Source organism: Apteryx mantelli, chromosome 1 (genome assembly GCF_036417845.1).
Source record: "Apteryx mantelli isolate bAptMan1 chromosome 1, bAptMan1.hap1, whole genome shotgun sequence".
In the NCBI taxonomy this organism is placed as follows: domain Eukaryota; kingdom Metazoa; phylum Chordata; class Aves; order Apterygiformes; family Apterygidae; genus Apteryx; species Apteryx mantelli.
The window spans coordinates 3,395,499-3,413,132 of record NC_089978.1 but is presented as its reverse complement, the minus strand read 5'-3'; the positions used below and the strand labels follow the sequence as shown (position 1 = coordinate 3,413,132).

At 43.9% G+C, this 17,634-nt stretch overlaps 1 protein-coding gene across 1 annotated transcript in view; it reads right to left on the bottom strand.

Annotated features, from left to right (window-relative positions):
• The window catches only part of FCHSD2 (FCH and double SH3 domains 2), a 155,703-nt gene that overhangs the window by 114,145 nt on the left and 23,924 nt on the right, over window positions 1-17,634 (bottom strand). The window contains exon 3 of the mRNA XM_067309054.1: window positions 5,457-5,502. Within this exon, the coding sequence (XP_067165155.1) occupies window positions 5,457-5,502 (46 nt within the window). The remainder of the gene's footprint in view (window positions 1-5,456; window positions 5,503-17,634) is intronic.

The window sequence follows — 17,634 nt, the reverse complement described above, 5'->3', positions numbered from 1 at the left end:
CACAGTATAAGCAAGACTGTCCAACATGGTTTTCTATGACAGATGGGATCAACCAGACTCCAAACCGGGAAAAACAGAGGAGTCTAACAACTCTTAAGTATAAATAAGGGACTATCACTCAATGCAGGAATAGGCCTGAATGGCTCTTTCATTTTTGCATTTGGATCAGGAGGTTTCTTGGACACAGCTCTTTCCCCCTCCCTCAACTAGCTTTGCCAACCATGCTTAAGGGGGTGATCCGTTTTGCATCCAAAATAAAGCCACGTACAAATTTTCTGTGAGTCTGCTGACTTTTCCTATAAAAGTTCCTACAGCAGCAAAGGCAGGAAATTCACTTCAGACCTTGGATCATCAGGTTCTAGCAGATGTTACCTCTGAACGGGTAAGAAATGAGCTCTCCAAAGTCAAAGAGGTACCACGCGCACACGGCCAACACGGGAAATAACTGAAGGTGGAAAAAAGACTATGCAGAAAATCTCTCTCTAGGCTCCAACGTTGTGGCTGTAGCTCTGGTTTGGGAAAAAAAAACCATTCACTAGCACGGGGAGGACAAAAACGTGCATTCTGCACTTGGTAACAGAACCAGAGAAAAAGTGTTGAAACCCTCTGCAATACTCCTAAAACAGAAACCAACCACCTAAAACATTAAGACACACTTTTAGGCTTCAAACATACATACAAGGACTAGCTCAAGCCATGGGATCATTTCGCATGGCCAAGGTGAGCCTTGCTGGGTGCGACTTTTTAGAAATTGCTAAAAGTACCGTACAGAGAACTCAGGATCATACAGAGAAAATTCAGCAATAGTTTTCCAGAAATTTTTATGTCTCTTAAAACAGACATCAGTGCTAAAGTGCTGGCAGACAGGCAACGCGATCATTCGAGGAAAACGACAGATGTCTTGATTATTACGGAAACGGTCTAGAGAGAGATATAACACCATCCGTAAAGGAAGAAACGACTTAAATTCGGCAGATAACAAAATAGGCTACTGACGGGTGAATCTACGGCTGCTCCTCGTTTGTCCCCAAGTGAGGGACCCACCCCTGAAGCCTACAGGCTCTCCCTGCTCTCCCGACAGCCACAGTAACCTTCTGTGTCCTTCAGGCAGGAAAAAAAACCACATTCTCTCGAGACTGCAGGGAGTGAACTAATAGAAAGCTGCGTGTTCAAGGCTCGAGTTTATTTTACTGACGCCCCAGCGGTTAGCTGAAAGCTGAGTCAGAGCGAGGACGGGATTTCATCCTGGAATTCCTTCTATTCGAGACCTCTCAAAGCCGCGGTGGTTTTGCCACGTGGAATTTCTGCATCAATCCAGGTAACTTGTGGTCAGCCGAAATGGTTGCGCTTAGAAAGGTCCCTTTCAAAGGCGTGAGCTAGAACATCTTCCCCAAACACCACTTTAAACTCCAGGAGCTGTTCTTCTGCTCCTCCGAAGCGTCCGCTGTCCAGCAGTTCATATTGCAACGAAGCGGTGTGTTTTGCAAAGAGAAGTCGCGGTTTATACAGCACCTTACTTCTCTCTCCTGGAAGGGACGTCGTCCCATTTCTGCTACTATTACTGCAAATAAAAGAACTTGATTTTTCACGAAAGTTATCTGCAATCTGCTAAAGCAAACCTTACCTCTTTCTAATACACCAGCATAGGCACTTGACTAATAAATACTCCTGCAGAACTCCTCTTCTGTAAAACTCGAAGCATTTTATAAAGGGAAGAATAATGATTGGAATTCTGTAGTTGAATCAAAAGTTGCCAAAGGCTTCTGCTATAAAAAAATATAGTTGAAAATAATAATAAAAAAATACAAAAGACTTTTTCAGGCTTACACAACACAAGGGTAAACCAATGAACGTTCGCAAAGCTTTGGGCTACGTGGTAAAGAACAGCAAAGAAAAAAGTAGTCACCCCACAAGTTAGTAAGACGGGGTGGGGAATCCATCTCCGATTTTAACGCTCGGAATTTTAATCCACTGCCAACAGTGTTAAAAAGGCCACTGCATCTTAATTCAAGCATCTTTGCCAGAAAAGATGCTCCTGTTAGTTGAAGGCTCCTCTCCTGATGGTTCTCATTGACATACACAGCACCAAAGGATGCTTTTACATTTTTCCCTCACCGGTGCCAATAGGAATGAGTGGATATAAACTATAGCACTTTTTTCCGTATCTAAAAAGGTTTTCAATGTATTAAGTTTCTCATCGCAACACACTACCCAAGCAACAAGAAGCAGCAATCAACACCAAGCGGCCTGTCCACTCTCTCCAGCTCACCGATTGGGTAACTATTTTTACTGAGTGCACGCATCTCTTCAACGTTAATTTGATATCCAGAAAAACAGACGGAAAAAAAAAATCATAAAAATAATTGACAATTTTTATTTTCATCTTACTTTAAACTTCTATTTGCACCTGCAGTTCAAATGTTAAAGTTCTCAGGTAGCTCCCAGAGCCAAGACTCCCAAGAGTCTTTTCTATCTTTCTTCTGTGATTTGACCATCAGTGAACAGTTGCCAGGGTCTTACAGTTACGGTACTGCAGCCAGCAGCTAAACTAGCATGCGCTGAAACGAGTAGGCTATTTCACAGCTCAAACTCTTTGGGGGTATTTGCAAACTCCAAGAGATATATCACACCAATCACCTACAGTCGCATCTTCCTTGGAAACAATCAGAGCTAAATGTTGAGCGAAAAACAAAACATGATAAAACACAACGGGAAGCAACTTGTGCATCCTCAGGAACACGACACAGGGACCGGGAGAGGCTTCGCCATCGAGTTAAAAACGTTACAAAATAATGAAGAGTCTAACGGAGACGTAACTATCATCTCCAAACACATTAAAAATAAACATTGCTATTTTACATATTTAACATGTCGGGTAAAAACAGTTTTTTACTAGGTAGCAGCGAAAGCACACGTTCAGCAAGTTCTACTTCCATCTAACAAATACACGTAGCCTTTAATTTCAGCTAACTCATTAATCATAGAGAATAGCTAATAATAATACCACGCTGCAATTTAAGCACTACTATTAGGAATATTATTAATGAGAAATGAGAGCCTTTAAATACTCTCAACCCCAAATATTAAGATAAGCCTCTAAGCATCCATTAAATAATGTCATGCTGAAAATACGGATAAAATAGCTTAGCGTATGTTCACAATGGATCTAGAAAGGACAGGGAGATCATGGGAACAGGACCAATGTCGGATACTTCTCCCACTTAAACCACAGCACAACCTAAAAAAAGCCAAGGAAGCAGAAAAACAGCTCCTGCTCCGCAAAGCTTGGGTGGCGATACGTGCAGCAGGTAAGCAGCCGCAGCGGAAAGCCCTCGATACAGTAACGCTTAGGCTAATTCACACATGGATCCCGTAATTCATCACGGACATCCAAAGCCACTTACCGTGTAATCGGGGATACATTAAAAACGTTAAAGCGTGGTGTTTCGCCAGCATTTGTACAGGTTCCCTCTCGAAGCGAGGGCACGCTGCGTAGAAACTTGGCGCCTAAGAGCCATGAATCGGCAGACCATTTTTTTAAACCACTAAAGCATTCGGTTTTGAAAAGCCAGGGGAAACCTTATTTTTACTGTTCACCCTTCCACTTATTTTTTTTTTTTAGCTTGCCAAAAAAAGTCATGGATTAAATATGAGTTTCCTAAGGCAACAAAGGACATTCGGCAAGAGAATCGTTGAAAAGGTTTGGAACACTGGCTTCAAAAACCAGCTAGTGAGAATTTCCAGTTCCTCCTATAACTGCTTTAAACGGAAGCTCCCGCTGTCAGCGGACGAGGCTTCGCATTTCTTTGGATTACAGTTTCTCGCACCGAAACGCTTTACGGGGAATTTTGCTACCATCTCAAAACCAGAAACCCTTGTAGAGACCCCAGAAGAAACGCCCAGCGTTCTTCTTGAACTGCCCCCGTACCACCGAACCAAGGAAGCGACCCCACAGAACTGCATTCATTTAAGCAGTCGTTCAGTGAATCTCAAACGATGCAGCTGTATTGCTGGATTTTTTTTTTTTCCTCCTAAATGCAAATATCTGAAAGCCTCTGTTGTTAACACCGAGCCGTCCAAATCTGAGAACCTAATTATTTTTCTAACTTACCGAGACCTTGCCCTAAATGCAGCGAATGCTAAAAATGTCTCTGCATATAAAAACGTGCACTGCTGTGGCAAGAAAAATGTATTAAGAATTGATCTTAAATTCTCTACAACGTCATTACACAATCACCAAAGAATATAGAGCTTTAATCAAAGTTTCATTAAGCACATATTGATTCTGTAATTGAAAAATTGCTGTATTTAATCAAATTGAGTGCAACTGCTGACGTGATCAATGTACGCTCATGTAAATTCAAGTGCAACGAAAGCGTGGGAGCACCAATAACTACAGACCTTTAAAACAACTGTGAGTTTTGGATTAAATTCAGTAAAAATTTCATTTGACTTGCTAAGTATTTGCAGTTGTGTTTTAAGCTGAGACCACATGCAGAAAATCTAGGAGTGGTAAAATGTGTGTAGCATAGTTTTAAAGTATACAGAAATTCTCCTTCATAAAAAAATCACAGTAAAGTCCAGCCCACAGAAAACAGTCATTTTGCATGTCCTTGTGGATGATACAGCACTAACGACTAAAAAGATGCTTCAGCCAACAAACTAGGTTTGGAAACATGCTAGTAACAGCTTTCATTTTCGGGTTTCACTTCTACCACCGCCCCACCATCGACAATTGTAAAGGTGGGTACATCTCCTGTTGTATTTATTGTATATTGAGCTCCTCAAGTTCCCTCGCTTACATTTTATTCTACCTTTAATCTATTTAAAAGTACATTAATTTATTTTTAATTTGTGGTACTTAGACCGAAGCTCTAAGAACCCTTACTGTAAATTAAGCAGACAGCTGCTCCTTATTAGAGGCTTTCTAATTTTGCGACAAGGGAGAAGAAAAAAAATCAATCCTCCTTCCTTTCCCACAAAGGCATCAAAATTCATTCTGCTCCCCGTCACAAGCATTAGGCCAAATCTGGTCGATTTTACTTTAAATCGATGGGAAGCTGGGCTTACCGAGGAATGTGAATATAAGTTTATTTTGGGATACGGACGATAAAACACATCTCCTCTCCAATAATTGACCGGGTTTCGCTTTTTACACAGTTTTCACACTAACTTCTGAAGGAACCTGAAAGACTTGATTGACTTTTTGGAAATTTGAAAACCACCATTAAAGATCTCTTCCTAAGAGCTTCGTCAAGTCAAACGTCCAAGAAAACACAGAATGGGCCCGGTCCTAAAAAACGCCAGCCTGCTGATTCAGGATTCCAGCAGATACTTTCATACTAACCAACTTATGAAAAGGGCACATGAAAAAACATACACCGTGGAAAAAGGGCTAATGAGTAAACTTCCTCAAGGAATAATGGCACGGACAGCGAAGTTATTCCAGAACCTACCTGCGCATATTCCTTCTCAATCGCAGCTCTTTTCTGACTGAATGCTCTGAAAAAGGGAGAGAGAAAAAAAGAAAAGACCCATTAATGCATACAGCAATACACTATAAATTCAGTAATTTACTTAAAAGGGTTTTCTATCATTTCAGCTCAACTCTTCTGCTGGACGGTCTTCATAGTTAAACCGAGGACAAAAAAGCAAGCAGAATTGTTTGACGACTGTATATTAGTTGCCTAGCGACTCGCGCACGGGGACTTCACATATGCGCTGCTCCGACTTCCAAGTTTTATGGGACAAATTCAGTTCCCAGGACTACCGGTGTAAATACTGTTTACTTCATTAAAGGCTCATCGGCTTTCCACTGGTATGGCCTAGAAAAGCAGTTGGTAGCGTAGAAAAGAATTTGGCTTTTATACATCTAAATTTACTCGTACGCATCTAAATTAACTCAAACGGTGCCAATCATAGCGCGTCATTTTACGTTAACATCGCTGCCGCACTCCTATATAGAAGCATTCGAGACGTACCACCTCGATGTATTTTAAACGGAGGTTTCAAACCACTGTCACAGTCGCAGCATGGAGAAGGCTCAACTATTTAGACCCGTCAAGGCTCTTCCTCCAAGGGCTCTGCTAGCTTAAGCCATTCCCTCTCTATCCACTGAATATCCAAAGCACAATCATTTTCTTCAAGCTGTCCTATAAACTGCTTGGACTAAGCTTAAGCACACGCCATTGGCAAAGGAAAATCTAATTCTATTTAAATTAGTTACACAATAACTATGGCGACATGCTGCTAATAAAAAAAAAATCCTCAGGATCTTCCTATAATAGGGTTAACACCAAGAAATACAAACAAAAGGGGTCCTGAACAGGCTCCTTCTATTCCCGTTTATTCCAGTTCGCCTGTCCACACATGGATAGAGCATTACAGACACCGTCTTCCTAACGGGATGTAAAGCAAAAGCCCAAACGAATTGCAACCGTTTAAGATTCGCTGGAATCGCCTCCGAGATTACCGACAGCCCTGCACAACCGGCCATATCCCAGCTCCAGCATTTACGTCCCGTCTTCCCAACTCTCCCTTGTAGCCCAGGCGGGTAGGGAAGGCCACGCTACCGTGCCCTGTGAAACACCCCCACGTGAACAGCTTAAGTTGTCCGAGACGCTTATGAATGAGCCTGCTTGTAAAGCAGTCAAGATATTTAATCAAATATTACCAAGCCACTTAGTTGAGGTTCTCCTATTCCAAAGTCCGATATCCCAATCAGTTTAGGGAGCATATCTAAAGGCACAATAATGTCCACCCCCAAAAAACCCTGACTTTTCTTCTGGAAGTACAGATGACTTCAGAAATAATTAGCAATACCTGAAATGTGCTGTCGATATTGAAAAGATAAAAGAAAGCAAGCAGCTGTCTTTGACACGTAATTCTGGGAAGACTTACTACCAAAGGCAGTTATTTTCTCATTCTCGGCAAATCTTATCTGAAAATGTATGGTCACAGCTAAATGTCAGAAATACCCTAGTTAACGTATACACAAAAACTGGAGACGGAGCACTATATTTCACCATGAGGTTTTCTCCATTCAAACCAAATTCCGCTTCAGCTAATGGCATAACAATAATTGTGACAAGCTGCAAGCTTAAGATATCCCTCTAAAAACCTCCCGTATTAAAAAGGTTTACACTAGAGAAGAAAAACAAAAGCGTTCAACTGGCCCTGGTGCCGAATTACAAAACACCATGCAAATCAAATTTACCCGGAAAAAACGGCAGAAATCTTGGACTCAGATTTGGCATGACTGCAAGCTCCAGCATGAAGAAGTAGTACTGTACAGTAGCAGCTCCATAAATCAGAAGCATTTGAGTAATTTTAGATTTTATTCCATATTTTAAATGGAGTATTACAAAAAACAAGAGTGCAAGGCAGCACATAATTCAATTTATGCAATACTTAAATTGGTGTTTGATCTATGTTTTGGTGAATCAAGAAAAGAGTAAGTTCTGCAAGACTGACGGGATCGGCCATTCGCATTCCTTGAAGCTGGTGCTCTCCGTTGCTTTGTGACTGCATTTCCCTTGATTAGGCAAACACAAAGCTGTTTTTAACCTCGGGACAGTTTATACAGGAATCCTTTATGACAACCATAAATGTATTACAAAACATGAAGAAATACGAGACTTACGCAGGCAAATTTCCCAGGAGAAAATAATTTCAAGCAGAAAAAACAGACTGAAAAAAATCCATCTTATTTTCTTATCTTGGGAAACCTGAACGTTTTCATGTGTATGTCTAGATTTTACGTGCAAAGATGGGATTTTATTCTTAACCTAAAAACAAACATTAACTCACCAATTACACTTATTTCTGCAAACATTAACCCATGCAGTACGCTTTAGGTCCTCTGTCCCATCAGAAATATTTCAAAAGCAGTTAAAGTCTTCGAAAGAGAGGGAGAAGGAACAAATGTAACCACGTTCAACAATATTTGTGTATATAATCAAGGTAGGAGCATTTCCCACTTTAAGAATAGCATTTGCCACTACTCTCATATTGTGGGAAGTCCTGATTTAGGGTTTTTTTTTTTTTTAAATTATCATGCTCACCATCCGGACAAGAAGCTGCCATTTAAAAGAAATGCTATTCCATTACACACGCATAGCGTGACCACGTGTCTGTCTTTAAAAGGCCCTGCCGTTCGGGAGACTGCTGCAAGCCTGAAGGTAAAGTCACACCCCAGCAAGTTATTTCAGTGGTTTCAAGAAATACGATTTAAAATTGCGAGGCAACGCTAGCCACCCACATCACTCCCCCCCCACCTCGCGCTGCCGCCTACCCAAACTCGTGCGGTTTACTGTTCTGCAGTACTAGAATAAACATAATCCTGAAGGGATTATAATGGAATGTTCTTTCCAAAGCGTGGGCAGCTAGAGGAAACCTGCGGAGGAGAAGGGTTGTCCTCCTTCGAAACGTCAGCGACTGGTCAGGAAAACAGAGACGTGAGCGAGAAAACAGTCCGTCCTACACACTCAGCTGCCATGTTCAGCTAAGACAGACAGTAAGGACCACGCGCGGGGCGAGAAAGGACTTCTCTTTCAGATTAAAGACTAACAAGAGTATCTGCGGAGGAGAGAGGTGGAGATGATTCTGCTGTGTGTTGGGACACAGCCCACCGCCCTCTCTCACTTCCCTTCCTTACTGGGCTCCTGAGCTAGGACAACACACTCCAAGACGCGTAGCCAGGCCGAGCAAGTCGCTTTGCTTCCCGAGGACTGCAGTTCTTCGGTCTACCTTAATTCAGAAGGCTTTACGTGATGAAAAAGATCTGGATGAGACTTCACGATCTGTGGTATTAAAGAAACGAGGCTGGATGATCTAACTTTGCCTCAGGCTCTGTGAAACAGTGGAACAGTAAAGGGGGCAAGGAAAGAAAAACTACACTTACTTTCATCCTAGCTTTGCTAACACTACCTTTACCCGTGCTGGATCATACCTGTCACCTTGCATTCCCAAAAAAGAACTCCAGCCACCTCTGAGTATTTAAATTACTCGTATCAGTCATTCATTTAAAATAACAGATCCTATGAAGCATTCAAGTATCTTTTAAATTTTTCGTTGTGAAGTGGAGAACGATGCTTCAAGAAGGCTTCCGACGGGGCTGTCGGCAAACACGAGAAGCGGGCGGGCTCAGCCTGCGACGTGTGCATCCACTCGGGGAGGACATGCCGAAAGCTCTCGCTTTTATGGAAAACTTAAAAACGTATACATTAATACAAGACAACGCTATCCGTGCCAAGACTACCACATTATGCAAAGGCTGAAGAACACGCATTGCACACTAAAAGCAGCTAAATACAGTGACATAATAAAAATTTTTAAAGCCAGTTACACTATATATTAAAAAGTTAAGTTTAGCTACATCTGGAAAGCTATACAGATAAACTGAACGTAAACAGACACTTCATGTACAACTCTCTTAAATAAAATGAGGGGCTGCATTTGCACACAGCGAATACATTTGCAGTTAGCGGCGGAGAAATTCAACAGTGAGCCAAGCCCTGATGCGAACCACATTTGGAGCGCGTTTCTATGCAAGACCATGGTACCTCATGGTCAAAAACCAGATGTATTAACCGACAAAGGGGTATAACTTGCTCAGCATTTGTGTTAGCGCTATTTTTTTTGGCTATGAACATTCAGGTTTTGTTTGGTTTTTTTTTTTTTTTTGGAATTTTAATGGAAAAAATATAAATCCTTGCAGTTTATACAACTATGCAGAGCACCAGAAAACGTGCAAACTAGTGCCTGAAACATCCAAAAATACTGGACTGCTCAAAAAATGCACCTGTTTTTACTGACCTGGACCTAAGAGAGCCCAAAACTGCTACACTAATGTAAGCAAATAGCATCAAATGCCAAAGCCTCAGGCTCAGACCAGACTTCCCCAGACCAGCAGACCACAGAGCAACAGACCTGACGCTTCTAGTGCCACAAATCCGGAAGGGGAAGAAAGGAGGAGGAAAACTTTATACATACACGCTTTATGTTGTTTTGGTACGTGGAAAAAGAGTCACAACTCCTAAAATTACTCTCCAAAGTCCCTTTTTAATCCGTTTCATACAGGTTGCTGCATCCCTAACCGAAGCAAAACGACAACGGCAAAATTTTCTCTCCACTTTACCAACTGCGGGTCTCACCGAATCAACAGAGCGAAACCCAGGTTGAAGCAACAACAGATGCAGATCGATGGAGAAGAACCGTAAAGCTCCGATACAACGAGAGGAGGAATGGGGAAAAGGTGGAGGAACACGAGACGTTTGCTTGTTTTGATTATATGAGGGTAATAAGGTAATTGCAAAATTTGGTTTAAAAATCGATTCACCCTATCTAGAATTCTCCAAGTAAATCAACCTAAGAATTGCAGAGCCCTTTCCAACATATTTGAAATTGAATCAATTCGCCAACAGTCAGCGAGGTGAATCAGTCAATAACGACATGCCCCAAAACCTCCAGCTTCCCGAAAAATAGCACAAGAATAATTCATGACAGCTGGAACATACGCTGGCAAAAAATTAAGACTTTGCAGCTCCTGCTTATTGTACACCCAGAATACAGTGATGTCCAAACTCCTATTGCATTTTTTTCTTCTTTTTCCAAGATAAAAGGAAACATTCTTTTCTAGAACATTTTGCTCCAAAACTTCCCTAGTAACGTTAAAGCAGATAGCTCCCACTTCAAAACAGAACAAAAAGCTCCCCAGAAAACTCAAAAGCCAATAATACGTTCTAAAGCAGAATTACATGACTACGGTTTTATTTAGAATTGCCCATTCTATTTATCCCATTTCAGAGCAGAGATGAACAAAAATCACTACTGAGCAATCCCAAAGACCTCTAGCATATGCATGAACTTAACAGAAAATTAAGTTCCAGCCAACCGTTTAACACTGTGTTTTAGCTGTTCTCATACAACGTTTAGATACCGATTCCCTGCTTCCGCTAACTGACAAACAGCTCCAGAACGCCTTTCACCACGATGAGACGCGTTTATTCCAAGCGATGGAAATTCCTCCTAATACATGGATGACAGGAAAGGGCCCCTGACGGTGAAGTACACACACTTGAAATAGTTACGTGCAACATGGCATTGAACTGTGTTTTGGTTTTCCTCACCCCTACTACAAGTTTCCTCCAACAGCCTGAACTTTAACAGGATTGAGGGGGAAGGGGGATCTACGTTTGGACTAGTCAAGAACTGTTTCAGGTTAAAGGAATAGCAATCTGATCAGTCAAACAGGTCAAATATCCTCGTCAGATCAAAATCCAGCATATGAGGAGATATAAATAAACCCTCAGCTGTTAAGCAACATAAACTGCTGGGAATAAAACAATGCCAGAAACTCGGAGAATCCTAGAATAGTTGAGGCTGGGAGGGACCTCTGAGGTCCCTGCTCCAACCCCCTGCTCAAAGCAGGGACAACTTAGATCAGGCTGCTCAGAGTCATGTCCAGGATAGGCTTGGGTACCTCCAAGGATGGAGATTCCCCCACGCTCTGGGCCCTCTTCCAGGGTTTGACCATGCTCGGGGGGGGAAAAGGAAAATGTTTCTTATATTTAATGGGAAGTTCCCTGCTCCAGTTGTCCCCTCTGCCTCTTGGCCAGCCCCGACCAGCTTGGGGCTGCACTAGGCTCGCTCCAGCCTGCCACCATCTGCCTGGCACTTGGGAGCCCCAAAGTGGACCCAAGGCCCAGACGTGGCCTCATCCGTACCTGAGAGATGGAAGGAATCACTGACCCGGCCCCACCAGCTGCGCTGTTGCTGATACTGCCCAGGGAACCGTTCGGTGACACTGCTGCAAACGCACACTGCTGACTCAGGGGCAACGTGGGGCCACCAGGTCCTTGCCTGCGACGCTGCTCTCTAGCCAGGCACCCCCAGCCTGTCCTGTCACGCAACGTCAGAGCGTCCCAGGAGCAGGACTTGGCATTTGCCTTGGTTGACCTTCGTGAGGTTCCTGCCAGCCCGTTTCTCCAGCCTGTCAAGGTCTCTCTGAACACAGCCCTGCCTCCAGCGTATCTATTGACTATTCTCCCCAATTTGATAACGTTCAAGAACTTGCCAAGAGCATGCTCCATCCCATCATCCAAGTTGTTAATAAAGACATTAAACAGTATTGATCCAGTATTGATCCCTGAGGGGCACCTAACTGCCAGCTGGACATGGTACCGCTGTCCATCACTCTTGGAGTTGGGAAGTCCAGCCAATTTTCCACCCACTTTATTGTCCACTTTTCCAGTCCGTACGTCCCCAATGTGGCTATAAGTCTACTATGGGAGACTGCGTCAAAGGCTTTATTAAAGTCAACACATACAATATACACTGCCGTCCCCTTGTCCGCACAACCAGTTATCACAAAAAGCAATCGGGTTGGTCAGGCATGATATGCCCTTGATAATCCATGCTGGCTGTTCCCAATCACCTTCTAGTCCTGTCCCTGGAAATAGCCTTGGGAGGTTTTGCTCCATAATTTTCCTAGAGACCAAGGTAAGGCTCATCAGCCCATTGCTTCCCAGATCGTCCTTTCAGCTCTTCGTGAAAACAGGTGTAGCATTTGCCATTTTTCTTCCGTTATCAGGAGCCTCCCCTGATTGCCATGACCTTTCAGAGATGACAGTGTGAGCTATCTGATCATGCCTCTGTACTGCCAATAAGGTCATAGCTCCGCAACTGCACACAGACTTCTGATTCCTCCTGGTTGCTCCCCAGGCTGTATACATTCATGTACAGGCTCCCGAGATAGATCCCTAGCCACGCTGCTCTCACTAGGAAAGCCTCTTCCAGTATACTGTCCCCCAGACACTCCCTCGCTGTATCCCATGCCTTCACTTCTCTTCAGGTTATGGCAATCCTCCCTTAACACACCTATAGCTTAAAGCCTTCCTCACTAGGTTAGGCAGCGTGCTCTTGCCCCACACACTTTGTCAGATGGATCCTACCCCTCCTCAGCAGTCCTTGTTAGGCTCTCACGTTTGCAAAATCCAAAGCCCTGCCTGCGACACTACACGCACAGCCAGCTGTTGATCTGCTGGATGTGTCCACTCCTACACAGCCTTTCTCCTTTACTGGAAGGCTTGGGAACACCCCCCTCCCAGGTCCCCATACCTTTCACCCTTGCCCCCCGAGTTCTGGGGTCACCCTTTACATGTTCAAGGTTGCCTCTGCAGCATCTTTGGGGTCCACTTAGGGTGACAGTCCTACGGCCGGATACCCCTTGGCAGTCACGCTGCAACATCCTAGATCTAAGCCTCCAGCAAACAACAAGCCTGCCAAGACATCAAGCCAGCTCCGCACATGGATGCCTCTGTTCCCTGCAGGAGGGAGTTTCCATGACTATCATCTGCTTTTTCCTCTCACTGTGGACACTTGGTTCAGGCTCAGCTAGCTCTGGCGTCTTGTTTTTCTTCACCTGTTCTGCAACTGCAGATCTGAGGCAGAGAATGGAGCCTTCCTCCTGCTGTCAGAAACCACAAGTTTCCTGTCTCCCCCCCATCTCGGGAGTCTCGGTATAGTGCTGCTTTGAACACAGTCTCTAGCTGTCCTCCTTTTCATGCACCACAGGGCTCAGGCTCTTGTCTCTGCAACCCCTTGCTCATCCGTCCTAATGGCACCCAGTCTGCTCACTTCCTTCCACAGCTCCTGGATGGCAACTCAGCGCACGACCAGAACGTATCTCTCGAAGGGGAAGCCACTGTGGACCCCAGCCGCAGGGAGAGGCACCAGGCATACCCTGCAGCCCAAAACCTAGACAGCCATGTCCTCCCTCCGGAGCTCCATCTGGGTTGACACATCCGTTGTGCCAGGAGTAGCTGCTCCCCTCTGATGCTGGGGACCATTCCCTGTGGGGCACCAACACCACCATCGCCTGGTCTCAGCAGTCTTTCACTGTCTTGAGCAGAGTTTCTGGCCCCTCTTGGGTTCCCACTGTGCCATCTGCTACCCATTAGCTGTGCTCCAGGCTACCAGCTATATAGCAGCTCCCTAAACAACTGCTGAACATGTGCTTGACACTCCCTGGTCAGTCTGTGGAAGATTAAAGATCTAATACTCCTCAGCCAGAAAACAGCCAAGAGAAGCGGCCGGTTTGAGCTGACAGAAGTTAACCCTCACCAAGAGCAGCAAGCCCCAGGGAGCTCCCAGAAGAAGCCTGGAAACCGCTGCACCAACTGCTACATCTCGTAGCTGATTCTGCTGCGCTCTTGCCAACCTCGCTGAAAGCACGTGCATCTTCGAGCAAAAGGCACAGCACACCAAAAGAAAAATCTGAACACCTCAAAGGTAAAATAACTGATGTTCAATAGATAGAGAGTTACATTTGTATATGGTTACAGTTGCACTAAAACATTCTCTGTAATTCCAGTTTCCATCACCAAATCAAAAGGCAAGCAATCCTGAAATACTTGAGGTGGAAAGTTTCAAAATATTTTCTCATGTTGTAGCAAAACAGGATTCCTTCAGGAATGCTGAAGTTTTTGTTTGGAGGTTTAACTCATTGCTTTGATCTGGACGCACATTATTTGCAAAAGCAATATGAATATTCGATTAAGTTCAGAATGAAAACAGAATTATGGAGTAGTGCAACCATTAATCAAAAATTCTCCACTAGAAAAAGAAGAATGCATGTTACAATTAAACATCAAAAATAATCAATCCCTGACTATTGGTCTCTAAATCAGTGCATGACTCCAGAAGAAGGTAACAAAGCCCCTCTTCATTTACAATTTATACGTATTTCATACATTTTATACTCTCTGTATAGGAAAGACGACTGAAGAAATCTGAGCTAACTCATCCCACTTTCCCCAGTAGCATGAAAAAATGCACCACAATGAATCAATATTATACAATTAAGCAAGTGCTTTTATCTAGTTTTTAATTTAAGGATAGGTGTGTTGCTAACAAAGACACAACTCAATTTAAAGGTACTTCAGCTAACAGAAAGCATCAACATAAACCAGTTTAGGCCAGCAGTTGGCAATAAATGCTGAGAAAATATAGCACTAGCCGCTGCATACCTAATTAGGTGCTTCAGGAATACCAGTATATAGGGACAGGCGGCATTAACATTCGCATTCTGGGTCCGGCAGAGACAAAGCAGATGTACCTGGAGCAGCAACCCATCAAAATCCTTCATCATGAAGAGACTCTGAAATGCTGCATGTAAGAATAGCCTCCTTTTCTCATTTTTCTGTTTATACTAAACACAATTACCACAACCTAGGCATTTAAAAGGATTTGCATAAAATCCCAAGTGACTGAAGGATAAACTATTTCACAGAAAAGCCTCTATTTCTGAAGTTGTTTATGTACACATTTATAATTCGCACTTATCTATACACGCACTTAGAAGAAGTCTTAGCAGCAACCTGAGTGCAACAAATCAGGTTATTAAAATTAGAAACATATTTCTAATAAGGAGGGGTCTCCTGTTAGCTTCTTCACACCAGGCAGGCGCATGTGTGGTTCTTCAAAGAAAAGCGAGAACACCACACCACTTCAAAGAGGCAACTTAAAACACTACATACAATGGAGGCAGACCGATCACAAGTGATTTTCATCACAAAGTACCCACTGCTTTAAATTCAGAGACTTTTGTAGGTTGAGGTGTTCACACAGTTACACGAAAGACTGGTTTGCCCTCTTCCAAGAAGAACCTCTACCCTAGATGCAGAAAATGCTATAACCATAAGGCAATGCACCAGCTTGGCCTGGAGTGCAATAACTGAACCATTTCACTACCTAGAGCATAAAAAACCACTATCGGCTTCGCAATTCAACACAAATACCTGACAGACAACTGAAAAGCTCTCTAAGGTTTCCTCGAGTTTATATAGAGCTGAGACCAGGCATCAATAAGGGAGGAAAAAAAATAAAGATAAAAAGAAGAAGGTAACCACCCTTCCTTCCCTTACCACCCAGCTAAAGGTAAGCCAAAACAAGCTCACTGCCGCCGCACTATCAAAGCTACATCTACTGCAAAATAGGAGAACAAGTTCAATGCCATGGAAGTCGGTTAAGTGACTTCAGCCTGGACTCTTAACTACTGAAATTACACCGGTATCAATCTTTGGATAAGGCTCTGTGCTGTCACTGAAAATGTCAGTGCCGTCCTCTTCCCCGTTCTCAACGGCATATCCCCCACCCCTTTGAGCCAGCGTTAGTAGCTGCACAGCTGCAAAGTCATCGGGGACCTGAGCAGTATCAAAAGGAACCTTAAAAATAAGTTTTTCAGCCTGCATGGCTGCACATGCATTTTCACACCAACACGGAGGAAGAGATGAAGGAACACACAGCCCAAAGACAACCATTTGGCAACAGCTGAATGGATTTAGAACTGGCTTATCCTGATCATAAAAACCATGCACAACTGCTCAGATCGGTTAAAAGCTTTGTACATCAGTCTGCACACTTTGTTATCCATTTCCTTTTTCTTCTCAGTCTCAAATGAAACAATCACTGATGCTACCTGCTCTTGAAATAAAGAAAGTGTAACTTGGAAATTCATGCAGCACTGGTTCACTGTTCAGTTTTAGGGTGCTCCTTTAACCTTATAAAATATATGAAGATTCCAAAAGACTGAGACAGTGATAAACATCATAAAAAATGCATTCAACACAGTACATACAGGAGTTTTTTAGCAAGCAGCATGACCATGTCTCCTGGTACAAGTTCCACTTGCCCAGCAGGCCTCCACTGATCATTGAACAATACTAATATTTTACTTGTGCACCAAAAAAACTCACCTAGGACAAAGCCTGCAAACTAAATTTTACAGCAATGCTTTTATCATGATTTCACAGAATCACAGAATGGTTGAGGTTGGAAGGGACCTCTGGAGATCATCCAAGTCCAAGCCCCCTGCTCAAGCAGAGTCACCTAGAGCACATTGCACAGGATCGCATCCAGGAGGGTTTTGAATATCTCCAGAGAAGGAGACTCCACCACCTCTCCGGGAAACCTGCTCCAGTGCTCTGTCACCCTCACAGTCAAGAAGTTTTTCCTCTGTTCAGATGGAATTGTCTGTGTTTCAGTTTGTGCCCGCTGCCTCACGTCCTGTCGCTGGGCACCACTGAAAAGAGTCTGGCTCCATCCTCTCGACACCCTCCCTTCAGATACTTGTACACATTGATAAGATCTCCTCTCAGCCTTCTCTTTGTAGCCCTTCTCTGGACTCTCTCCAGTAGTGCCACATCCCTCTTGGACTGGGGAGCCCAGAACTGGATGCAGGACTTCAGATGTGGCCTCACCAGGGCTGAGTAGAGGGGGAGAATCACCTCCCTCCACCTGCTGGCAACACTCTTCCTGATGCACCCCAGGATACCATTGGCCTTCTTGGCCACAAGGGCACATTGCTGCCTCATGCTTAACTTGGTGTCCACCAGCACTCCCAGGTCCTTCTTGGCAGAGCTGCTTTCCAGCAGGTCAACCCCCAACCTGTACTGGTGCATGGGGTTATTCCTCCCCAGGTGCAGGACCCTGCACTTGCCTTTGTTGAACTTCAGGAGGTTCCTCTCCGCCCACCTCTCCAGCCTGTCCAAGTCTCTCTGAATGGCAGCACAGCCCTCTGGGGTATCGGCCACTCCTCCCAGTTTTGTATCGTCAGCAAACTTGCTGAGGGTG